Below are 24,767 nucleotides of genomic sequence, written 5' to 3'. Positions count from 1 at the left end.
AACTGGTTGTGGGAAGTTCCTACTCTCCTACTGTGCCTATCTAGGTAAGCTCCTTATGTATTCACAAGCGAAAGTTACAGCATCAATCTAGACCAACGAATAGCTGCTGCATCTCGAACCAAAAAAGAACAGTTATTACATTACTTTTACACACTCAGTAACCTTAAAGCGATTTAAAACGGCCAAAATTATTAGAATTTACTATACGAGTAGAGGCAATTTGTCGAGAAAGTCTGTTACTACCTACCTTATCAGTAGATAGCACTAGATGATGCATTGATTTATTTCATTCTCGATACTAAAATAATCGTCTCAATTCTCAAGTCTCAAGTGATTTTAGTTACCTACCTAGGTATCTTTAGCAAGCAAAATTCTTTAGCTCAATTGATATTCGCATCACAACCCAATCAAACGTCATGCTCCTTCATTAATCCCCTGTTCAATCCCATCTGAATTTTCTAGACTGGATTAGCACGTGACTAACATTACACAAATGGAAAATGGAAAAGAAAGATCTCTCAATGCGATCCATAATCGGTTTGCCCTCCAGTCTCGACGGATCAGACTGGAATGATCATATCTGCCGAGCCTGCCTAGGTAAGTAATGGATATGTGGCAAATTCCAATCGAGTTCCACCACCGCCCCAGCCATATAATAAATCAAACGACGGAACGACCAGAAGCAAAAAGACAAGTCAACTTGATCCGATTAAAATATATCCACCAAAGTAACTAGACCAATCTAAGTTACATTGATTTTCCTCGGTTTCTTGAAAAATCCCACCCAGATTTCGAAAAAGTCCACTTTGCCCCACCTGAAAGTTTGATGACCCACTTCGGAGTACTCCTACTTTATCCATTTTTTTCATGCTACCAATCTAGGATACCAACCTACCTGGTACATGAACATGGACCACCGTAGTGAAGAAAAAAAAAGGTAGGCTATGATCTAATTCCTTATTTATTTCATCTCCCCCCAATTGCTCTTTCTCTTCCTTTCTCTCCATCGACAGATTTTCTTCATTTCCCCCTTCATTGCCCAAGCAATAAGGGCTTCGTCGTCAAATTCCTCAAATCTCTCACCCTTTGAGGTATCGGTCGCCAATTCTCAACATGGCGAATCTTGTTCACGCCCACGAACATCACAATCCTACCAATATGGGGATCATTGGTCTTCCTCATGGGCCGGAAACCGGTGATGACCATGTGTCGATATACGATCTAGGAGCTGATGAAGCTATTTTCAACGAGTTTCTCTACCCCGATGACATTTTCACAGCCGACCATGTTTATTGGGCAGATCTCAAATTGACAGACAAAATCTCCTTCATCACTAGAACTGAGGGGGCGGATGCAAAGAAAGAGATCAAGGCAATTTTGGCAATGATGAAAAAGGACCCCCTCAGTCCTGTCAGTTGGTATTTCAGCAATGCTGTTCTCCCTGGTGCTGGTTTGGGTCTTGAAGGGTATGCCAATTTTCGTGATTTATATTTCCAATACTAATCATCTCTTCAGATACGTTCTCTTCTCTATCGGAAACTTGGGACCCCTCTTCTCAGCTGTCTGGCCGCATTGCTGGAAAACTTTCGAGGTTTGTAGCGAGCAATGGACTTATGCTGTGACTTACTTGGAAATTATTGGTATTATTGTTGGTCAAATCTTGGTCGGATACTTGGGTGACAAGATTGGCCGCCGTTGGGGTTTGATCCAAGATGCTGTCATTATGTTTCTTGGTCTGGTCATGCTCATCGCTTCTTGGGGTGTTACTCTCAATGGCTGGGTCATTTGTTATGCCTGGTCATTGTTCTTCTATGGTATTGGTGTCGGTGGTGAGTATCCAATGACAGCCACTGCTGCTATGGAAAGCGCCACTGCATCAAACCGCCAAACAACCAAAATGGACAGACTCCACCGTGGCCGCAAGGTAACCATGGCCTTCCTTATGCAAGGTTGGGGTCAATTCTTTAATCAAGCCATTCTCATCCTCTTGCTTCTCATTTTCCATCATGGAAGCGGAAACCCACCTTACTCCGAAGTCTCAGCACAATGGCTGTTCAGAGTCTCATTCGCCATCCCCGCTGTCGGTACTCTCTGGCTTGTCTATTACCGCATGTATAAGATGCCCCTCATCTCCAAAGGACTCGATATTGCCAAGAAGACTACAAACGTCACTGGATACGACAAGGAATCTCTGACCTTGACAGTCAAGCATTTCTCAGGTCGCTTGATTGCTACAGCCGGAGCCTGGTTTTGCAACGATGTCTTCTTTTACGGCAACAAACTCTTCCAATCTCAATTCATCAAGGTTATCTCTCCAGGCTCAACTTCAATTATGGAAGGGTGGTTATGGAACTTGTGTAACGTCGGAGTATCTCTTGCTGGATATTATTGCGCATCGTTCCTCATCGACAACAAGCTCTACGGACGAAAGTGGATGCAACAAGTTGGATTTGCCTTGGATTTCATTCTTTTCGTCATCCCAGCTTTCCATTACGCCCATTATACCAGTATCGCTGGTATCAAGTCTTTCCAGGCCATGTACTTCTTATCGTCCTTCTTCAACCAATTCGGTCCAAACAGTGTTACTTTCCTCGTCGCTGCAGAGGTTTTCCCCACACCTATCCGCGCCTCCGCACACGGATTTTCAGCAGCTGTTGGTAAATTGGGCGCTTTATTTGCATCTGTTCTTTACAATTTCATTACAACCCAGCAAAAGTTTTACGTTGTCCCATGGTTCGGTCTTGCTGGTATGCTCCTCACCGCCGTCTTCCTTCCAGATACCACCGGTCTTGATCTCAAGGAACAAGAACGAAGATGGAAGTACATCAGATCTGGTAGGGAATCTGAATATCATGGTATCGCCATTCATCCAGCACATTTGTCCCTATGGGAGAGATGGATGAAGGCTGGCAAGAACTATGATCCTAAATTGGATGCCGGAGACAAGATTCTTGAGATGCGTCAAGAATGGGAACTCAAACAAACTGAGAAGGGAAAGAACGAGGAGGATATCGCGACTTATGACGATGACTGGAGCCAGGAAATTCACCAATATTTCCGTTCTGATAACAGCCCGAGAAGAACTCGCGCGCCAACTCGTGTAAAGCCGATTTCCGAATCTACAAGTGATGAAATTACGAGAGAGAAGTAGCTAGACATCTGTTAATTTCTTGGGCTTCTTACGGCGTTTTGGGCTGGTATTTGGACGGGAGATTCCCCCAGAAACTTGTACAACTCGATGTTGGAAAAGTTGTTTAATCATATAAATATTTACTCATAACGATCACACTGGCCTGCATGCCTTTGGTGGGACGAGATATATAGTACCTAATGATAAAGATTTGATCTTACAATGATTGTCGTCTGGTATAGACTTGAAGTGACTTTTGATTTCCCGGTTCTAATTCGACGATAAAATTGTCCTTGATCCAAGCCAAGCTAATAAACGTCTATCATGCATACTTCTGTAGTGTATTTTAACGCGCAATTCAAATTCACATGTCATCGTTTTATATTCATCGATGACATGTGAATTTGGGCCGGTGAGTGCACGGCCCCATCGGTGCCAATGACTTCAGATGAAATAGACCTTTTTGGACTTGACACGAACACATCTTGAAGCTTAACCACCAGATGATAATTTTACATTCTTCTGCATCTACTGGACTCATGGAGATCAGTCATATCATCGGGAACGCTTATTGCGGGATCTTAGCTTGGTCATCTTTCCTGCATGAGATGGATACATGCAGCCACAATCACGGATGGCCCCCAAAACCTCACGATAAGCGTTCGAAGTACCTTCTGTGTTTGTTTGGACATACATGATGGTGTGTACATCGAGATGGTTTGGTTAATTTTATTGGTTTACTATATGTGTAAGCGTGTAAGGCTTACATACCATCAGCGCTTCATCGAGTATCTGTTTGTGCGGCTCTGAACTGCAAGGTTATACGTAACCTGGAAGATGGTTACATACCTAGGTAAGATGGCCTTACATTGAGGCTGCACATTAGATGAGCAAACAATCAGAAGATTTCTTTTCCCTACCATTGCTCTATAATTACTGTTCATACCTGATCAAAAACAAACAATCAATTAGAGCATATCGCTATATTTCTTTATACATGATTTCCTTGCATCTCTGCGTGCATCAAAAATGGAAATTCATGGTGGAACTGATTGGCATAGGGATTCGGAAATTTCAATGATTCAGTTGAGATCGCCCAAGACTTCTCTCTCCACTCGAACCTCGACTGGCGACAATGAGGTTCAATCGCAAAATTTTGTGCCACTCAACAGCGCTGAAACATCAGAAAGTGTGCTTGTTAGACTCAATGGCCGCCCAAAATATGAAATAGATGAATTACCTTTCAAAGGAAGTCCCTCTCTAGGAGACAAGCCAAGCACTACAGAAGTCGAGTGAGATTAATTTCTGCTTCCAATAATATGTTTATGACTGACAGAATGGCAGCATAATCGGAGTTCCTGCTATTGGAGGAGATCCAGAGATGACGTGGATGCCTGAAGCTAAATTCACACAGGGCGGGCTCTTTTCAACTGAGAACGATAGAGATATAAAATCGGCATCAATGAGAATGACTCCTGTGTCGCCAGCTTACTCGACGAAACATTTTCATAGAAGAAAGCCTGCGTGGATTGTCCGCGATATTCGTAGCCACAAGAACCTGAGCAAGGCTCGAGTTCTTTTGTATGACCATGGGTATCCGAAAGAAGGTGATACATTGAAGCAATTAGCCACTAGGCTTTTGGATAGCATCAGGAAGCTAAGGTCATTCGAGGTATGAAGAGCATGGTATTGGTAGATACCTCAACTCGAATTGTTGCACCTGTGAATTTAATCAAAACCCTTGCCTGACATATACACAGAAGGAACATCGACCCCTTTTTTTCGTCTGTCACAGTACCGGGGGACTAGTACTCAAACTAGCTCTAACCGATGCTCGAAGGCTCAGAGATCCTATTCTTCATGATTGTTATGGCGTCACTTTTTTCGGTATGTCCAAGAAGGAAGCCAATGAAGGGCTTACCCATTCATGCAGCTAACGCAATCATAGCAACACCACACAGAGGCTCAAGTTATTTATCGCAGCCAGCATTTTCTGGAAGTATCCGCACGATCATGGATTTATCACGGGAACTCCCAATATCTATAACAAGGCAGCTCGAACTAGACCACCATTCTCTGAAGCAAATCGGGAAAGACTTTAAAGCTATAGCCACGGAACTTAAAGTGTGGACCTTTTTTCGAGACAATAGATTCGAACATTACCGGTCTCGATCAAGGAAAGCCTTTTCATGCACCTATCACATCTATTAAATCCGCAATACTTAATCTGCGTAACGAAAGTGTATTTCCATTGGTGAGCACTCATACAAAGTGTGCCGCGTTTGGCTCCGCAAATGAGCACACCAAAGAAGCTTATTTGCCGGCACTAGCCGCTCTGGTCGAGCAAGCTTGCAAATTGAGTAAAGAAACCCACTTTGAACTAAATCTCGAGCACAGAGTGGAGGTAGAGATCAATGGGTTCTATGAAGGCTCTGCTACCATCTCAACTAACGAGCCTCCAATCAGAGTCTGGTCAACAAACAGATCTCTTCACGATTTTAGACGAAATGGTCCGACCAAACTTTTGAAGGAACGAAGGGAAGAAGTATCAACTGCTCCAGGGACTGGCCAATATTTACGTCGCAATGCCAGAGCTCCATATTTGTCTATAGATAAGGTCACTTCTGATGACAACAATATTGATGATGATACATTGGATACCGACAAAAAATCGAAATCGAAATCGGAATTGAGGCTTTTTAAGAGAAGTTCAAGCTGTCCACCTGAAAGTAGACGAGAGCTGAACAAATTCGTAACCCTTGAGTTTATGTGGATACATGTACCGTTCAACAATCCCACCTGGGTCCCAGTAAGCTCTATATTTCCCAGATTATCTCTTTCTACTGACTCAAAAGGATATTCTCGAAAGAATATCAGTCGAAAAGGGGTCAGATGTTCACAGTAAAATGCTAGATCACGAGCACTGGCATTCAAAACATGTACGTGGAAGGTATCAAGAACATCATCATGCTTGTTTCTTAAAGCCTCATTGTTCTTTTTTTGGCTTAGAAAGTGGTAAGTCTATTCTCCTATACTACATACATCTGCTTACGCACGTTTGAATTAGTATTGCCATTAGCGCCTCCTAAAATTGGCATTGGTTCTGTCGACATGAATCATGTCCAAATGTGCTTATATTTGCCTTATCTTCACTTTGATACCTATCAGGCTCTTGTGAAAAGGAGAGCTTTCGTGAAACAAAGAATCAAGCAAGGCCGATCGAGACCTATTCCTCAACAAGTTTCAAAGCTTGACTCGCAAGAGATTCAAGTCCTCTGGCAGTATTTGGGACACGACCCTCCAATAAACGCTCGGCGTACACTAGATCAATTTGCATATCCAAGTCTTCTCGATACAAGCGCGAGAGATAAGGGTCAGATGTTGTATAAGTTAACTAAAGAGCGACACATAGAGCCAAATATTGAAACATATCATTCTGCTTATGGACAAATAAATGCAGCTCGGGTGACAAGGCTAGCCAAAGAAAGCGAAGGAAGCGACTTATCCGCTGGAAATACATCGATTCCGACGACCCAAGCGATAGCGATTTGGCGTCTGACGATAATGCTGAAGATGGGACTGTCCTCATGGTTGATCAGTTTTGGCTATGGGTCGTTGATGTTACGTAAAATTGACGTGCAGAGTTTCAAAAACTAAATATGGCGATTAGGATCTCTTATCACTTTCTTTCCTAGAGTAAGATACTTTGAAGCTAAGATTATCGATGGCCTATAATCACTAATTTCGACATAGAACTCAGCTGCAAGCGAAAGGGATTTTATATCAACAAGGGGATCTTCGAGACAGCATTTTCAATGAAGTCAACGGTGACCTTATTTCTCGCTGTGAGAATGCGTATGACCTTGCGGCTTGTGAGCAAATTTGTCTTTCTATTCCTATACTCCCTTCGACCTAATTTATCTTGATGTTTCATATCTTGCAATCTCTTCATGTTTTAAGTAGCTTCACCTCCTTGGTCAAGTGCCCTGGAGGTAGCTAATCATAAGTACCTAAGCAATTGCTGACTCACTAAAATTCAAGTGGCTACCCTTCATGCGGTAACTGTCTTATTCGAACGAACTTCTCATGCTGACTTGGAGGTCTTTCGAATATTTGAAGGGGCGATCAGTATTATGGCAAGTGTTGTAACGAATGACTGTATCCTTCCTTCTCTAATTGAACAATTAGACAGAGAAAATGTTTAAATACTTCCAAAATTTACGTACACAAGCTTTTCGAGATGAAGCGGAAAAACGGGCGACCTTAGAATCAGTTCTATTCGTGCAAAAAATCAACGCGAAAACCAAATAGCGGAAAGACAAAATCGTGAAAACACATCCTTTCTCCTAGAACTGCGGGATATTGAAGATGAGTTGAACATTTTGAAAACATTGTTTACTACTCAAATGACAGAAATTAGTAAGATGATTAAGTCCTATGGGAGAATGAATTCCACTGAGAATGGGCGATTGTACTTGATGAATGCGAAGGAGTATCTGGAGAAATACACTCAGCAGGTCGAGAGGATGATCGAGAATTTGAGAGGTACTCGAGATGAGGTATTGAAGCTGATCACAATTTCCGATTCAGACCTGCTGCTAATCGAAAACAGTTCGACAAGTTTCTAGCAATGACTCAGACACAGACACAGGCTAGTCTATATCTTCTGTGAGAGGAAAGTCAATCATTAATCCTTTGTAATAGGTTCGCCTTGCAAGGCTACAGGCGGATCTTGCCGACGCTAAAAATAGATCTTTCATGATATTCACAATGGGTTCATCCAATATTCGTGACGAGCTGGACTAATTTCTATTGAGAAAAGGTCTTCACGGTCATTTTTGTATGCTACCTACAACCACGTCCACAAGCTCTGAACTGATCCCTTTCTATTAGCTGCCACTTAGTTTCTTCACAGGTCTTTTCGGGATGAACGTCCAGTGGGTTCTCCTATCTCTACTGACTCATACTTTTGCCATATCACAGGCTAACATCATATCAGAGAATGGGGTGGTGGTGATTACCTTCCACTTCGCACTGTAGGTGCAATCGCAAGTATGAAAAAATTCCCTCATCCGTTCCAAGAGATAGGGTTGACAGAATTCCACCCCAAAAGTCCCGACATCCCCTGCCCTTATAACACTTGCATTTGTCATTGCCTGGAGCATCCGTGTTCGTCGTGTCTTCAATTTCATTGGGAAAAAACTTTCGCATATCTACCCTAGTATATACAGCCATGTCAACAAAGCCATCGACAGAATTCTTGAGACCGAGAAGGACTCTGGAAAAAGAAGCAGGATGAAATAACTAAGGCAAAGGAAAAAGAAGAGAAAACTAGAAAAATCATAAAGAGCGTAGGGAGAATGACTATTAGATATCGAACAAAAATGCGGAAGAGTGGGCTCAGTGCAGAGAGTAGTATTGAGTGAAAGCGATGGTTAATTCATAAATCCTTATCTACTTTCTATATGCTGTCGTTGTAGGCAAAATGACATATTCAAACAGGAAAGACTATCATTGCGCGAAAACTCGCGCCCCCGGCATTCTAGTGAAATCACATCAAATCTTCTCAATTTCATCCCTTTACATTAAACCATCACTTTACTATTCTTCGGGCCCAATCATTATTTGTCTTGAGAATCTACTCGACGCCAGTGATCCGCCATTGTGTGCGACCACAAACCTCTGGTCTATAGCATCTCCCTACCACAGACGAGGACAACCAAAGACAGCAATGTTAAATATGAAGAATTGTATTCTAGTTGCCGTAGGCTAGAATCTGAGGAGTGCAAGAGTAAATCGTCTTTAAATTTTGGAGTGAGAGTAATTCGCCGTTCAATAACACATCAGCATATATTCAAACTTCAGACTATTTTTCATCCGAATGTCGAAATAAAAATATTGAATTTAGATTATTGTATTACAAAGCTACACGATCATGATTTAAAAGTAATTTTGTGAAAAGTCAAAAGCGTTTTAATGAATTTGCTGCTGTCTCTGGTTGTCCTTGGCTGCATCTCCACGAAGAAAGACGATGTCTCAATCTCATCACCGTACTGAAATTACATTCCACTTTCCGGAATCACAATATACGCGCTTCTTTCCCAATCTCCCATGTTAGAGAAGTAGTGACTACATGCTTCATCAACACATACACAAGCTTCATCAAGGACATCAATGAATCTTCCACATCGACAGAACGGATTCATCATATCATTGTCCAGAAGGGACAGTGATACAAATCCAAGCGGGATGCCATCTAGGAGGGAAAGCATGTCGAAATTACTTGATAGCCAGCTATTCTCAACTTCTAGTCGGCGGTAAGTTAGTAATTCGGTTTGTACAGCTGCCCACAGTTTTCCTACAACATCGCTTCGTCCATAGAAATTTTTGTTCAGTTCGTCGTGATCGCATAATGGAGAATGTGTTTCCGTTTCCTCTTCACTTTCATCTTCATCGTCACGTCGCTCATCCATGTCGACGTCACTATCACTGCCGTACTCTAGAAAAGCCGAGAAATCTTCGCCGCGATCCATTGTGTTCACACTTGAACGTGTTGTGATTTCACCGGATCTTCTTTCATTTCCAGCGTAACGTAAAACACTGCAAAAGACGTCCCATCCCAATCTTGCATCGGAAGTCCATGATGACATAAGTGTGCTTGGGATCTTATCCGCAATATCAATCGGCTCAAGAAGTTCATGACTGCATTCATATGCATTGTCTTGACCTCTAAGGGCTTTCATCGAGATAGCTGCCCGATCAAGAGGATTTGCACCATTTGCTAAAAGGCAAACCAGAACTGCAAGTATACCAAAAAGATTCTCATCTTCGCACCCACTTTGTGCAAGATGAAAAGCTACCAGGACAAGTGAGTGGAGGGGCAATAGCTGGAGTTTGTGCCCACAGTTTTGACAGTGTTTCAAAAAAAGCCCGCTTGGTGTGTCGATCTTAGGGGCGTATGATGGTCCAAAAACACGGCCTATGCAGTGACAAATGGTTTGGACGGAGGTATGACAGAACATATGCTTCCAACCGATTGGGATGGAAGCATTCCCTTCAGCTAAGTGAGAGCGGACGCACGGTGAATCAGCATCCCATCTTCCACAAATGTCAACTTCTTCTCCCGACCAATGATTCAGATCTTTGAAAGAATCGTCCACAGTGACTGGTGCGCAAGACGTATGTGATTTCAGGATTGCCATCATGAGATTATCCAAGACTGTGTGGCCACGATCGTTGATGAAGAGCTTGCGCACAGAGTTGCAAATGCCCATATGATTCATCAATGCGTCAAGAATATTGCAACATGTCTCAGACCCATCTAAAAAGCTAGTTGCTAGATGTAAAGGGTAGAAATGACTATTCTGCACGACTGTAGTTTCGATTTTGGGTAAAATTTTCCAAAATAGCTTCGGGTTCCTGGTCATGATGGCGAAGCAAAAACACTCCATCAACAAAGCAGCAGAAGAAGTTTTCGCAGCTTCCTTCAGTGACATGGTAGTGATGGGCAGATCCGAGGCGCAGATGATACTGAAGCGATTATTTTTCAACGCAGCTTTCAGCTTTTTCGCAAAGTTGGTGGGACTGCGATTGGCTGTCCATCTTTTCCAAGTACCAGGGTCACGGGTATCAGCATCTCCATTCTTCTAGTCTTCACTTTCTGGTTCTTCACTCTCCGAGTCTTCGCTGTCGCTCAAGCCTTCCGAATCGACAGAACTAGGACTCGATGCTCCTGAGTGATAGAAACTGTACACGTGAATAGCCTAATGGCATAATTGAGCTGGATGGCGATTTGAATCCGATGCTTCACCAATGACACCAATGGCACCGCTACTCCCAGGGGTTGCTGGTATCTCTCCATTGAAGTTTGGCGTATTTGACAAGCATGGCGATACTTCATCTCGATAGCGATCAAATTCGAGCATATCTGACGTCCAATTCCTTGGCCCGACGCCCCAATACTTCGCCGTCATGAAGGAGAATAGCCAAAATTGATAGAGCCATGTTGTTAGTGCCCTGAGATGATGTTAGGTACAGCCACTATGTGTGCGGGTTATATGTAGCCTGTTGCAATATGTGCCTTACATTTTCTCACGTTTGCCCATACGCTGTAAAAGTGTTTCGTGATGACCACCAAGAAAAAGGTCGGTTCTTTCGCGCTGTTCTTTTTCTCTTAGTACAATCAAATTAGGAGATGGCGCATCTAACATCGATGGGTCGTTAATGAACGGACTGCCTCCAATCCTGTTGGCAGCCGGACTGACTACAGAGATATCGATTGGCGTCAAGTTTGTTGTCCGGTATGGGGATCGATGATCGGCTACTGCAGGTGCAGAAGATGCGAATGCACGAGATGGCAAGTTCCAACGTATGAACCTAGCAACAGTATCAGTAATCAATGATTGACATAGCAGATGTGTTAGAGATTACGTATTTCCACCCGAGTATAGTACTGCCACATCTTTTGTGTGTGTCCTCTTTTGCTCAAGCATGTATCGACGAAGCTGTTTCTTCTCTATCACAGCTCCTTTGTATTTAGTAACAGCAGTAGATGTGCTATCGTCCCGGACGCGTTTTCCGAGGGCAGTGATAGCAGCTTCCTTTTTCTCTTTGGGGACGGACTTCGTGAAGTTCCATATCTTCAGCCGGTACTTGTACTGGCTTCCGCTGTGAATGAATAGTCAGTATGAAGTGCCTAGCTCATTCATGGTGAGTAATCTTCACTTACAGAGCTGAGAATTTGTGATCTTCTTTCATTATTCTAGCGACGTCTGCTACGCTACGATTGTCATCGATGTATAAGGAACGTATTATGGGCTGAAAGAGATCCCATCGTTTATCGTAAGGAACGCGAAGGAAGTAAGGGTCCAGTTCTTGCGATATGCTCGAAGCCATGAGTAAGAGAAAATGATGTGTTCAAAACAGATCCTTAAGACTATGATCAAACATACGAGGGGAAATTGACCTCTTATATAGCTAAATCACAATGGCGAATGCTACCATATCAATGCTCGAAAGGACGAAGTACTTGGGAAAGTTTCACTGGGCCGTTCAAAAAGCATGTGGAAGGTTGCTTAGATATTGCCAAAGGCGTCTTTAGCCGGCCGATGGTGGGTGCATAATAGCACCACGTCCCGACTGTGCATTCGGTGAGTGGGCGGGTAATAGAACAATCGAGCAATGACCAATCGGCGTCAATCAGAACGTTGCATACTCACACTCACTTATAGCCTCAGGGGCATTGTTATGCACACCATCTAACACAGCGTGAACAAAAGGACAATAGCCAATGATCATTACGAAACAAAAGATATCATTCTGCAAGCACAGCTCGCACAATCTGCTTCCGATGCGACATCTAACAAGGGTGAGAGCTCAATCGCCCCGGACTGTTGGGCAAGGATTCGTTTAACCGAGAACAAAAGTTGAACAGCGAATTATCATCAGTTATATCTTTGGACAAAAGAATACAACCCAACCAGAAAGAGGATTGTCACTAGCGGCTGCTAAATGATGCTGCAGCTTATGAGCATGGGAAGAGTACCTAAACAATGAATTACTACACCGAATTTCCACAAATTCAACGCTTTTGACAGTCAAATGTAACCCTCATGGGAAATTTTAGCTTGGTCATCATCGATTCAAAATGTCAAGGTATCGATTGATACAGCTGGGGAAGCCGCATATCTCTTGGCAAACTATATTTTTCATGGACCGTTCCATTGCGTTCAGTGCCATCTTGGCTTAATGGTGTCAGAAACGTAGGGACCCTGGAAATTCTTGAAATGTTCATCCAAGCATATCACTGGCAGAAGCCACCACACACAGGATCATGAACTGAATAGCTGAAGAATGTGAGGGGTTAGGCAATGTATATTCTGCCCTGAGTAGCACAGATTCTGTAAAATTGTATTTCACACTGCATGAGAGCAATAGATCTGGAACATTTACGTCAAATGTCAGTTTTGAGACTTGCCAGATATGTTGTCTTTTCAATATAGTGAAAATGGGTACGTTATGCTCCGACACTATCACGCCCGGACACAACTACTAAGTATTGTATATAGCTGTTCCCTTTGCTCCCATATCTACACATCTCTACCATTCTTCGTTTTCCTCCTCGTTCCCAATTCAAATCCAAAGACCTTATTTGTTACTTGCACTAGCGATAGGAAAATGGATTCCGTGAAAGATAGAAGGCGAGACGAGGCCCGAGCAAGGTATGCCACCTGATTACTGGTATTCTTTTGATTATTGTGTTGAGATAGCAGTTCTAACAGTCAGAATGTAGGCCTGAACATACTTCAAGGGACTATTCCTCGAGAGCCACTACTGAACCTCACATATCCTCTGACAATGCGGTGGTCGAACCTGCGACGTTACCTCGAGACCAGCCTTCAGTCACGAATGTCTCCATGTCCGGCGAGCGTGCACACCCTGATTCATATCAGAGTTCTCACCACTTGATTCGTCAATGCTCTCAGGATAGGCAGCATGATCTCCAAGGGATCGGTGCGCAATTTGAGACGTCTTTGGACGATTTCCGCCAAACACTTTCGGCGGATCTCCCACCGTTTCTAGGCCTCACAAGTGACTGCCCATATTACTCTCAGCTACTGCGATCTGATTTGCAAGGTGAGGGTACTTCTGCATTATCTCAAGGAAAGGATGCAGCCACCTACCAATCAGACGATCAATGCCATGTGACGAAACAAGGTTGTTGGTGCAGGCATAATTTGTGAAATGTTAGCAATGGCTACCGAGAGAATGTTATGAGGTTGTAGAAGAGCTCTATAGAAAAGATGAGGAACTGGCCGAGATCGGGCAGGATAAAAGGGAATTTCACATGTTTCACATCAAGGCAATGAAGAAGGTTCTTATTTTTGACGTAATTTCATATTTGCCCACTGCTCGCTATTCATTATAGCTGTGTTCCGACCGTAGTCAAGCAAGGGTTGGTATCTCAGGCTTCTGTGCCATAACATCCCATGCAAATATGTGAACCATCCATCCTTGATAACCGGTATGATACAGCGTAAATGTATCCGAGTAATTTACTTAAGAGGAATGAAACGGGAAGAGTGGGTGGCACCGATACCGGGTCTTCCGTGCTTGACTGGGCGGCTGTTTTGGAGTTAGTATAAGCTTCCAACGCGAATAACTTTGAGCTTTCGCATAGAATACAGTAGAGAATGACTTACTAAGAGATAGAGAATTCGGCCAAGTAGTGACCAACCATCTCAGGCTTGATTTCGACTTGGTTGAACTCCTTTCCGGAGTAGATACCGATAACGCTACCAATCATCTCTGGGACGACAATCATGTCTCTCAAGTGAGTCTTGACCAAATCAGGCTTCTCGTTTGGCTGAGCCTCTTGCTTGGCCTTGCGGAGCTTCTTGATGAGACCCATAGGCTTGCGCTTCAAACCACGGTTGAACCTACGGCGAGCACGAGCGTGGACGACATCGCGGAGTTGGTCGGAGGAAAGGTCGAGGAGTCTATTCGAAGAATATAGGGTTAGCTACTATGAGATCCCCTTTGATATTCATGCTGTGGATTTGTTAAGGTAGGCATACTGGTCGAGGTCGATTCCACGGTAGGAAAACTTGCGGAATGCTCTCTTTGCCTTGATCTCGGCAGCCTTTTGGGCATCCTATTAAATTGGAAAATTTGATTAGCGTTCCATTTCATTCCAAATTGCGTCCATATTTCCGAAGGAATCGGTTTTCGGAAATCCCAAACAAAAATAATCAATTGCTCACATATTCTTCGTCGGCCATCTTAGCGGTTGGGTTCTTTCAAAGGTTGTCGAAAGGATGGAGTTGTCGTAAGAGTTGTTCGACGCCAACAGAGTCCAAGTGCCACAAAGTTTGCAAATTTTGGTCTCGCTTAGATTTCGGCGCTAAAATAGGGCAAATATCCCAGGTGACCTCTCAGCCTCGTCCTTTTCCCATGAATATCGATGCCGTATCAAATCAAGGATGACCAGGGTGTTTGGAGGGGTCTATACGTAGGAGAAAAAACAGGCGGGATTTGACTACTCAAATCTTTATTGAAGTCTTCTTAATTAATTAGATCAAAATCGATTACAAATGATTTATATAAATCCAGTAAAATTAAAAGATATATTAGTTTTTTATTCTTCAAATAATATTGAAAAGTTTTATTTCATTTATTATTCAAGAGAAGTAATCGAGTTGTAAAGGTATTATAGAAATGGTCAAGTTCCGCCTCTTTTTTCTCCTGCGAATAGGGGGTGTCAGATAGTAGATAATGGTATTATGAGTGCCTTGATTGGCCTTTAAATTTTATGTAGAGGATAATATGGAGTTCTGTACGGCTTCCAGATAACCTTGATTTCACAAGTGAAGGATTTCCAGCAGTATATGTTGGCAAGCAATTAATTACAGATGTTCACCGAGATTATTTGCATTTACACATCACATAAATCACAACATATCACACCGTATAAATCTTTGTCTTGATAAGATGTTGATGATATTTGAAGAATCACGTCTTTATTGCTCTATTTTGCATGAATATATGCTTGTCATGGGAATCTTCGCGAGATACAATCAGTCCCATATGGCGTGCAAATAATGGGCGAAGCCCGCACGATTTCTCCCAGAAATCTCGAAATGATGTTCCGGTAGGTCGAGAGCGTCGAGTCCGTGGGGAAGTCAATTGACTGCTTAATCGAAAAGACCGAAACCCATGTCCTCGTCGGACTCTTCCTTCTCTATTTATTGGGTTAGTAGATTTTTTATTAATGAGGATATAGCAAAACATACCCTCAGCCTTCTCCTCAACCTTCTCCTCAGCAGCAGCACCACCGGAAGCGGCAGCTCCACCAGCAGCTGGGGCAGCACCGGCACCACCAGATGGGACGGAGGCCAACTTGGAGGAACCCTCAGCGATCAACTAGATTTCACGTCAGTTGTGTATACATGTGCGCGTTTTGCTCGATTGTGCTAACCTCGTTGATGTCCTTTCCGTCAAGCTCCTTGATGAGAGTATCGATACGCTCTTGGTCGATCTCAATTCCAACGGACTCGAGAACGGTGGTGATGTCCTTAGCGGAAGGGGAAGCCTTTCCACCAATGGTGAGGAGGAGGTATGCAGCGAGATACTTCATTTTGAATGCTATGCGCAAATCTTGTCAGTCAACAATTTCAATGATTATCTTGGTGCGCAAAACAATACTGCAAAGTATTCAACGTGAGGAGGATCTTACATTTATTTGTTTCGTTAAAGAACAGGTATATCAATCGATTTAACCGCAAGAGACGGAGACTGAAATTTCAAGTTCTGAGAGTTTTGAAGTTTGTGAAAGATACGATTGTGGATCTCAGATTCGATTAAAATCAAAAAGTTTCTTGTGTGGGCGAATGGCGTGGCGCTAAGCTACTCCTGTCAAGTCAGACACGTGATAACGAAATGGACTTAAATCCTTGCGATTGTTTGCCCGTTTGCTTTTCACATTGCCTCAAAACAAAAAGTCAAAGGAATAACACAGATACAACAATTTAATCTGAAGGCGCAGTTTTTTACTATCTGGCGCTTTCAAATTTTATTCCTGCTGCTAGCACCATACTTATCAATTTTCATGTGCTGATGCACTACAAGAAGTCGGAAATCCACGCGATCTGCGTTTGAGTTGTTCATCCATCATCTTCTGATTCATTCTTTCAAATTTTCGGTGTATCACAAGCACATCATTCAAGATGCCGGTACGTCTGCTTTGCGCATTTGTTCACACTCTAGATAATCATTATACTGACTTGATCAAGATCGGTGATCTTCTGGCCCAGATTTCGGGGGGCCCAAGTCCAGATTCAACGATGACGATGCCGACCGCCACTCTCCCGCCAAAGCGAAAAGCAAACGATGATTTGAGGAAGCCGGTTGACAAACTTCAAAGGCCAAACACTGCTACTATATCGAGACCAATCACCCAAGCGCATCGTCCTACAGCTGTTGATACGAGTATGGGCAGGATGAAGATCGACACGAAACAACAAAGACCAACTCCGAGCTCGGCTAATACCGCCAACACCACTTTCAAAAACGGCCAGCCAACACCACCTCCATCGTCCACCGAATCAGCAAAACCTCCCAAGAAAGGTTCATATGCGGAGATTTTGGCACGGGGTAAAGCTGCACAGGCTTCTTTGGGTCAGGTTGGAAAGATTCAACATAAACGCATCGAGAAAGCACCATTCAAGCGAGAGTCGGATAAACTAAGAACCCAAAAGGGGAAAACCATTCAAAAGGGGCTAGAACCAAATTCCAAATTTCAAAGACCTGGCCAGGTTCCCGTTCGGAATGGACAGAGTGTCACGAATGGTACGAAGCCTATTGGTGCCAAGGCTCCTCCACCAGCTGTTGAAAAGAAAGTCAAAAAAGCTGCAACAGCAACGACTGGATACACCGGGACTGCTCGCCCAAGACCAGGAGGTGGTGGTCCAACTGCTAATAAGCCAAGTGCACCTTCATATTCCGCTCGTAGTGGCAATGACCGATACAAAAATGGTAGAAAGAACCTTGATCGCTACTATGCTACCGATGAAGATGAGGACGAAGATGACATGGAGGATGAAGTTGAGGAGGATGACTATGCATCTGACGTATCTTCTGATATGGAAGCAGCCACGTTCGAAGTCGACGAAGAAGAGGAAAAGGCTGCTGCTATTGCCAGGAAGGAGGATGCTGAAGCTCTTGCCGAAGAGAACAGACTCAAGAAGGAGAAAGCTGAAAAGCGAGCACGACTTGCAGCTATGGCCAAGTCCAGAAGATGATGAATCGGTTAGGGGTATTGGCTATGGTTCTTAGGGATTTTTACGGGTGGGAACTTTTTCAGGAATGCTATGGATGGATGCATTGTTTGAGTTTAGCGATTTGGAGTTTTGGGATGGGAAGACGAGATATACAGGCATTGCAGGCGTAACATACTTGGAAGCTGCTTTGCTGCTTTTCCACTTCGGTGGTAGTACTACTTTCTATGCTTTGCAGCGCATTATGGTTATTAGAGGATCCTATTATAATGAAGGGCATCGATGCGTGTACATGATTGCTTACTCTAATTCATCAAAATTCATGATTGTCTTTGGTCGATCGAGCTTGAAATATGTGATGGCATTCAAATATCAAGATGTCAAGATGACACTGCCAACTCAATTCATCTTTCCACTTAGCCATACATACACGCAAAGATGTGCCATCAAATTCAGTGTCAGTCATCAACATCCATACTTCAATATCTTACTGCTATCTCTTCTAGATGTTATCCCCATTGTTTCGTACCTAGATATGTACTCGTCCCAACGTTGACGTTCTACACAGAGCTCCCAATTTGTACCCTCCTATTTCCAAGGATGTCAAGACCAAACAACAAGCACAGGGAAAGTACACAGTTCTCAATGACAAGATACCTACACATATTCATTGTGATATAAAAGACGAATCCATCAGTGGGTGTACAAATTGATGGGACACTACAAAAATGGACTTGTGAATATTTCTCGATGTATCGAATTAGATATCTTGGAAGTTCTTACAATAATTCATTAGATTTGATATCAAACAATTGAAGAACGAATTTATTAGAAATTTCAAAAGTTGGGAAGTGTCCCGTCAATCCATGCACCCACTGGCGGTCACAAAAACAAACTGAATTGGTATCACTATCTCCCTCCATCGTTCTCAAGACTTTGTAACTTAAAATCCACCATGTCCTCCACGTCCACCACCACCATGTCCACCTCTCTCGCCTCCAAATCCTCCTCCGCCATAGTGTTCACCACCTGGCCCGCCAAATCCACCGCCTTGATGTCCGCCTTGGTGTTCACCTCCGAATCCGGCTCCACCTTGATGTCCACCAAATCCACCAAATCCACCTCCCTGATGTCCGCCTCCGTGGTGCTCACCACTTGGTCCTCCGTATCCTCCTTGTGGGCCACCTGGTCCGCCGTATCCGCCTTGGGGTCCTCCATTACCGCCCATGTGGTGTTGCTGGGGAGGGGGAGCTTGGTTCTATTCGCATGTTAGCATTTGCATTCGGGAGTACTCAGTACTGATTTGTGGAGGGGGGTAACGAACATACTCGTGCTCGTGCTTTCCCTCGACCTTGTGGATGACTTTGCTGATGAGACCCATTGTGATTGACTTATATATGTATATGTATAATTGAGAGATATGTATAAGATTTATTCTTGTATAGACAGGTAGTTGCAGATGAGGAATTGAATTTATATTTGAACAAGTCAAAAAAACTAGCAAGAGAGGAGGTATATACTACTATATATACCTACAATCCATTCCTCCGCTCACCCACTCCACTTTAATATCCCGACCTCAGCCTACATGCCAAAATTCATTGTCCATACTTGGAACAACTTCTCGAATTCCTGCTTTGGCTGCTTGTTACGCATGCATACATATCGCTTCATTTGCATCTACCCTGATTGCACCAATCCACCCGCGACCAAAAAGCTTAAAAGGAAGAGTAGATGCGTAGTCCAAGACCCCTCAATTCCCATCCCCTCCCAGATCCTGCAATCCGGCAAGCGGTGCCGTAGAGACCATGCCCCCTCATCCCAGTATGCTTCTTTCGTCCACTACAAAACCACAGCTTCCCTGACTAATAAATACGTATTGTACAGCCACAGAGAGTTAAGCCTCATGACACGATTGTGTTGTGGTTAGAGTCGTGGTGTGTAAGTGTCTTGGCGGTGGGATAACGCGCGGACGAATTTTCTGTCGAGCTCTGAAATACTCCGCGCACAACAGCGAGTACGAACCGAGGATCTGGCATGCATTGAGTGTTTCTTTTTGCGTCAGACGATCGGATTGATGAAAAGTTACACTTTGACTTTACGAAGTATAGATGTATGTAGATAGGTATGCGAAGAAGACGAAGTAATGAATTCAATTCGAAATCCATAATATAAATATGTTACGGTTGAATATCGGTGAAGCGAAGAAGTGAAACAGATGAGCGAGGTTTCCAGCTGAGGCAATGCACGGGAACTACCATGAGTTGAAGCTTCGTCTGGCGAGACTCAAAGATTCATCTAAGAGGGTGATAAAAGAGTTATGCGAGTGTATGTATTAATAGAAGCATCCATTGCGCTTCATATACGCAGATATGAATTTAGTATTACATATTAAATCCTCAACTCGTGCCCGAACGGCAATTCATTCCTACTATACATTTAACATCAATGCCGACTGTGTTTCTGGCCGTAAAACTGTGTCATAACCGCATTCAGTACTCCAAAATGGCTTGTGTGTCAAAGATGCTTTTCCCCGTTGATAGTTGTTTCCCAATACGCCAACGGCCCCAAACTCCTCGATACTGGAAAGCATATCGTACTCCGATACTCTCGATTTTTATAATTTGCGAAAAATTGGCATTTAGTCTGGTGGTGGTGCAGTGTTCATAATTTTAGCCAACATGTCGATGTGTGAGATGAGATTGCCATTGAAACCTTCTTCCCGTTTTGGTGTTCCTTCTGTATGCCAACAAGAGCCCCATGTATCCTCATCTAACCTCCCCTCGAAATATGCAATTCGCATTGGCCAGTCCATCTTTGGCCACCACTCTTCCGGCAATAAACTAAAGATTCCTGTCACTTCTCTTTTTGCAACACCTTGGAGCCACCAGATATCATCAACAATGCGTGTCATAGCAAAAAAACATGACACAATAACCAAAGCACGAGGATCCTGTCTCTTCAGTAGATCAATGTAACGACGCGTTACGGTAGCCGCAAAACTAAGAATTCGAGCTCGCTCTGGTTTTTGATGAGACCAATTGAGCATAGCAACAGCATGTTCGTATGCCTGCTTTGTATCTGCATCTATGGAAGCATCGTCCGAGTTCGATGCATGGTCAATACCTTCGAGTAAGAAAGCAAAGAACCCTCGGCGCTCAGGATCAAAATCTAGCATTAGTGGAGGCTGCCCATTGATGATCGGAAAGATTTTGGCCGAATTTCGCAACCAATGCCAGGAAGTAATAACAATTGTCTTAACTCCCTGGAAAGAATGGAACCAAGCGAGTGGTAGGACGTAACCGCTGTCAGAATCCCCATCGATTCCATTCTCAACACAACGGGATGCCGATGCTTGGAAAGCGATGAGAGCAGCTGTACAAAAAAGTGCTTCTGCATTGCTTTGAGATGGGCCCTGGCTCAAAAGAGAAGAATATTGAGCAAGCGCTGATGCCATATAACTATGTGATGCACGTGCAAGACTTCGATCTTCGGGCTGTAATATACGTAAATGTAGAGCAGAAACGGCAAGGATAGCATCCATTAGATATGGGGAGTCATAAGCGAGTGATGGTACGATCACAGACCAGGCAACGTCCTGACTTTCGTCATTAGAAAGAGTTTTTGAGGTCGTTGCAGTATAATGGTGCATTAGCCTGAGCTCAAGTGACCGATCATGCATTGAGTCACCGTGAGCCCGGACTGTCATTGAAGGAGACCGGTAGAAGGGCATTATCGAAGAAGTGGTAGACGCCGGTGATGAGGCTTGGTTGACCGAGCCTTCGGAACTTTGACGGACAAGCGTTGGAGGTTGGAAAGCTGGTGAATCAGGTGATGAGGGCATATCTCCGAAATCACAGGAAACGCCTAATGGCCATTATCAACATGTACTCTACTCTTCAGTGAAGATATACGGACCATGCTTTTTACAATTTCCACACAAAGGATGTTTTTCGTCACACTAATTCCAAATTAGCACGTGCTCATGACCATCTCTGGATCCCAATAAGTATGATTGATTACTTTGATTTTCCTGTGCTTGCATCTTTGACAGCCGGCTTTAGATTTCTTATGCGATCTTCTTGGTGGCATCTTGTGTTTCTGCTTGTTGAAAGACTAATAAGGAAGTTGTAAGCTATCAGGGGTGGCGACCAGATTGACTATTTTGACAAATGTTCATGTTGAAAACGGATGGTATTAGTTCAATTCATTCGGTGGAAGTATGTGGGAATGTTTGTTTGACGGGTGTGTTGGAGATATATTGGTCAAAAGTAAGTGACTGATAGATATGGAAATTTCATCCCCGATTTGCAACGATTGTTTACCATCGAGCGCACCAGCGTTGTTTAAGTGCTTGAGTATCGGGGCTTCGGAACATCGAGAATTGAGGGTACCCCTGCCGTATCTGACTTGTTCGATCGTTTTTGTACGATATGATTGGCTCTTGGTGGAGATTAGTTAGTCAGCATCTCAGCCTTCTCCTGGATAGAAAAGTTCCGACAAATTCTATTCCTGGGATGAGATTAGCACGTGACTGGATATAGGGGCTGTGGAATTATGCACAGTCTGGTGTGTTTTTATTGAATCATTCTGACATTGTTACCATCCATCCGAGCCCATCACCATTTGAGATCATTTAACCATAAGTCGAGCAATGATAAAATCGCACCTCAATGTTTATTAAAAACTACCTTGGTGGTTTTTCCCATTGAGCGTACTCTGTATAATCATCTCACATTTCATCACGATTTTTAATCCGTCACATCATGATCTCGCTAACTCCTATCGACAACGCATCTTTATATCTTCAAACTCAGGATCAGTAAGATGTACAGCATTCAGATCTTATGTCTGCCTACTTGAGCATTCTCGTTCGACTACGTAATAACCTCAGCGACCTCCCTAATTGGGGTTCTAATAACCTAAAAGGTGTGTAGAATGGTAACAACACAACGAAAAAGATTGATAATAGCGAGCGGTTCTATACGAAGTACAAGATCGATTTGTCATGATGTCTTCATATTATATATACCCTTTTCATTCCTGAGCCTGCATATGATAAGCAGCCAAAGACCAACCTTCCTCTTCCTCCTGCCTTTTCTTACCTATATATCTACTTTTGAACATTCCTTCTCCCCATCTAGATGAATTGCGTGCTTTAGCCTCTGATTCAATACCTACCAAGGTCATCATCATCTACATTTGCCGCCTTTGTTCCTTTCAAATTAAGGTTTAGCTCTCGTCACGACATTCATCCTTCTTACATTATTACCAATTTGACCCATTTACCAAGACTCACTTACACATTTTCTTCCTCGACCCTTCTACCGAGTACTTCCTAGTACACTAAAAGGAAAAACTATTTAATTAGAACTTCCCCGCAATTTTTACTTACTATATTTTCCATCCGATCTACTACCAAACTTCTTTCTATCTTTTGTTGCATAAAATTATTTGGAAAAAAGGAAAGGAAAAAAGGCAGAAGAAGCTTATCACCCCGCACTACCCCTCCAAAATGACTGTCCCAAACTTCGATCACCCCATTGAAACTCCTCCACGAGCCCCTTCTCCAGTTCATCGATTTGGTACTCTAGCGGTCCATGCTGGTTCCCCTCACGATCCTGTCACCGGTGCCGTCATCGAAGCCATCTCCCTCTCCACAACCTTCGCACAAACCGCTGTCGGAAAACCTGTTGGCGCATACGAATACAGCAGAAGCTCCAACCCCAATCGTGACAATTTCGAACAGGCTGTCGCAGCTCTCGAACACGCAAAATATGCTCTAGCTTTCTCCTCTGGCTCTGCCACTACCGCCACCATTTTGCAGTCTTTAGCTGCCGGCTCGCATGTCATTTCGGTTTCGGATGTTTACGGTGGAACCCACAGATATTTCACACAGGTTGCTAAAGCTCATGGCGTGAAGGTCACATTTACACCAGAGATTGAGGTCGATGTTGTGGATCATATCACACCCGAGACAAAACTCATCTGGATTGAAACTCCTAGCAACCCAACTCTGCGACTCGTGGACATCAGAGCCGTAGCAACAGCAGCACACGAACATGGTATAATGGTTGTGGTTGATAATACCTTCATGAGTCCATATGTGCAACAACCATTGGACCACGGAGCTGATATCGTTGTTCACTCTGTTACTAAATACATCAATGGTCACTCCGATGTAGTGATGGGAGTAGCCGCTTTCAACTCCGACGCTATGAAGGAAAGATTGGGATTCTTGCAAAATGCCATTGGGTGCATCCCTTCGGCATTCGACAGTTGGCTTGCTCACCGTGGCTTGAAGACATTGCATCTCCGAGCCAGAGAAGCTACGGTTAACGCAACAGTAGTAGCAAAGGCATTGGAGGCTTCGCCACACGTTATTGCCGTCAACTATCCTGGCTTGGACTCCCACCCACACCGAAAAATTGCTCTTAAGCAACACAGAGATGGTATGGGAGGTGGTATGCTTTCCTTCCGTGTCAAAGGAGGCTCCGCTGCAGCAGAAAAGTTTTGTCAAATGACGAGCATCTTCACATTGGCCGAGAGTCTGGGAGGAGTCGAGAGTTTGGTTGAAGTTCCTAGCAGTATGACACATGCCGGTATTCCCAAAGCTCACAGAGAGGCCATTGGTGTTTACGACGACTTAGTCCGTATCAGTTGCGGAGTTGAAGATGCAGAGGATCTGAAAGCAGATGTTTTGCAAGCCTTGGAGAAAGCTGTCGTCTGGCCTAAAATCTCCAACGGTCTACAAAACCATTCTTCTTAAGTCCTAGATTGGGGTTTAGATATTATTCTTGTTAGAAGAGCCGCATGCAAATGGATTTGCGAATGCATGGGCGCTGGCGTTGGGGCATAGTTCG

General features: G+C 43.6%; 10 protein-coding genes across 10 annotated transcripts; 6 read left to right on the top strand and 4 right to left on the bottom strand.

Annotated features, from left to right (window-relative positions):
- Positions 1-1,113: 1,113 nt before the first annotated feature.
- Positions 1,114-3,151, top strand: EAE97_006260 (uncharacterized protein; the record flags this gene model as incomplete). The annotated part of the gene is made up of 2 exons (XM_038876773.1): positions 1,114-1,466; positions 1,516-3,151. The coding sequence occupies 2 exons, from the start codon at positions 1,114-1,116 to the stop codon at positions 3,149-3,151; spliced, it is 1,989 nt and encodes a 662-aa protein (XP_038732480.1).
- A 1,008-nt stretch (positions 3,152-4,159) lies between these two features.
- On the top strand, positions 4,160-8,434 carry EAE97_006259 (uncharacterized protein; the record flags this gene model as incomplete). Its single annotated transcript, XM_038876772.1, has 19 exons — positions 4,160-4,422; positions 4,475-4,802; positions 4,891-5,017; positions 5,079-5,129; positions 5,281-5,939; positions 5,986-6,145; positions 6,198-6,519; positions 6,591-6,750; positions 6,801-6,826; positions 6,884-7,002; positions 7,172-7,270; positions 7,323-7,352; positions 7,481-7,689; positions 7,743-7,781; positions 7,835-7,904; positions 7,948-7,970; positions 8,024-8,067; positions 8,130-8,182; positions 8,244-8,434. The coding sequence occupies 19 exons, from the start codon at positions 4,160-4,162 to the stop codon at positions 8,432-8,434; spliced, it is 2,973 nt and encodes a 990-aa protein (XP_038732479.1).
- A 755-nt stretch (positions 8,435-9,189) lies between these two features.
- EAE97_006258 (uncharacterized protein) lies at positions 9,190-12,025 on the bottom strand (the record flags this gene model as incomplete). Its single annotated transcript, XM_038876771.1, has 6 exons — positions 9,190-10,766; positions 10,788-10,893; positions 10,948-11,146; positions 11,216-11,506; positions 11,561-11,797; positions 11,859-12,025. 6 exons carry the CDS (start codon positions 12,023-12,025, stop codon positions 9,190-9,192), a joined length of 2,577 nt encoding a protein of 858 aa, XP_038732478.1.
- Positions 12,026-13,306: 1,281 nt separating this feature from the next.
- EAE97_006257 (uncharacterized protein) lies at positions 13,307-13,872 on the top strand (the record flags this gene model as incomplete). Its single annotated transcript, XM_038876770.1, has 2 exons — positions 13,307-13,350; positions 13,422-13,872. 2 exons carry the CDS (start codon positions 13,307-13,309, stop codon positions 13,870-13,872), a joined length of 495 nt encoding a protein of 164 aa, XP_038732477.1.
- A 312-nt stretch (positions 13,873-14,184) lies between these two features.
- On the bottom strand, positions 14,185-14,910 carry EAE97_006256 (uncharacterized protein; the record flags this gene model as incomplete). The annotated part of the gene is made up of 4 exons (XM_038876769.1): positions 14,185-14,254; positions 14,332-14,628; positions 14,707-14,783; positions 14,893-14,910. 4 exons carry the CDS (start codon positions 14,908-14,910, stop codon positions 14,185-14,187), a joined length of 462 nt encoding a protein of 153 aa, XP_038732476.1.
- A 912-nt stretch (positions 14,911-15,822) lies between these two features.
- EAE97_006255 (uncharacterized protein) lies at positions 15,823-16,265 on the bottom strand (the record flags this gene model as incomplete). Its single annotated transcript, XM_038876768.1, has 3 exons — positions 15,823-15,869; positions 15,922-16,051; positions 16,107-16,265. The coding sequence occupies 3 exons, from the start codon at positions 16,263-16,265 to the stop codon at positions 15,823-15,825; spliced, it is 336 nt and encodes a 111-aa protein (XP_038732475.1).
- Positions 16,266-16,854: 589 nt separating this feature from the next.
- EAE97_006254 (uncharacterized protein) lies at positions 16,855-17,928 on the top strand (the record flags this gene model as incomplete). The annotated part of the gene is made up of 2 exons (XM_038876767.1): positions 16,855-16,860; positions 16,921-17,928. 2 exons carry the CDS (start codon positions 16,855-16,857, stop codon positions 17,926-17,928), a joined length of 1,014 nt encoding a protein of 337 aa, XP_038732474.1.
- A 931-nt stretch (positions 17,929-18,859) lies between these two features.
- EAE97_006253 (uncharacterized protein) lies at positions 18,860-19,177 on the top strand (the record flags this gene model as incomplete). Its single annotated transcript, XM_038876766.1, has 1 exon — positions 18,860-19,177. The coding sequence occupies one exon, from the start codon at positions 18,860-18,862 to the stop codon at positions 19,175-19,177; it is 318 nt and encodes a 105-aa protein (XP_038732473.1).
- A 987-nt stretch (positions 19,178-20,164) lies between these two features.
- EAE97_006252 (uncharacterized protein) lies at positions 20,165-22,260 on the bottom strand. The gene is made up of 3 exons (XM_038876765.1): positions 21,928-22,260; positions 21,823-21,865; positions 20,165-21,771 (listed from the first exon to the last, which is right to left on the bottom strand). The coding sequence occupies exons 1-3, from the start codon at positions 21,994-21,996 to the stop codon at positions 20,546-20,548; spliced, it is 1,338 nt and encodes a 445-aa protein (XP_038732472.1). The 5' UTR covers positions 21,997-22,260; the 3' UTR covers positions 20,165-20,545.
- Positions 22,261-23,419: 1,159 nt separating this feature from the next.
- EAE97_006251 (uncharacterized protein) lies at positions 23,420-24,673 on the top strand (the record flags this gene model as incomplete). Its single annotated transcript, XM_038876764.1, has 1 exon — positions 23,420-24,673. One exon carries the CDS (start codon positions 23,420-23,422, stop codon positions 24,671-24,673), a length of 1,254 nt encoding a protein of 417 aa, XP_038732471.1.
- Between the last annotated feature and the right edge of the window lie 94 nt (positions 24,674-24,767).

Source organism: Botrytis byssoidea (assembly GCF_014898295.1).
Source record: "Botrytis byssoidea strain MUCL 94 chromosome Unknown BBYS_011, whole genome shotgun sequence".
NCBI lineage: Eukaryota > Fungi > Ascomycota > Leotiomycetes > Helotiales > Sclerotiniaceae > Botrytis > Botrytis byssoidea.
The sequence above is the reverse complement of the archived record's forward strand: the minus strand, read 5'-3'. Positions and strand labels throughout refer to the sequence as shown.

What these genes read in the sequence shown, in the direction of transcription:
- EAE97_006252 (XM_038876765.1), bottom strand. Translation starts at nt 21,996, where the DNA reads ATGCCACCAAGAAGATCGCATAAGAAATCTAAAGCCGGCTGTCAAAGA. An exon ending in GCAAGCACAGGAAAATCAAA is followed by an intron (nt 21,866 to 21,927) that starts GTAATCAATCAT and finishes ATTTGGAATTAG; the next exon opens with TGTGACGAAAAACATCCTTT. An exon ending in TGGAAATTGTAAAAAGCATG is followed by an intron (nt 21,772 to 21,822) that starts GTCCGTATATCT and finishes AATGGCCATTAG; the next exon opens with GCGTTTCCTGTGATTTCGGA.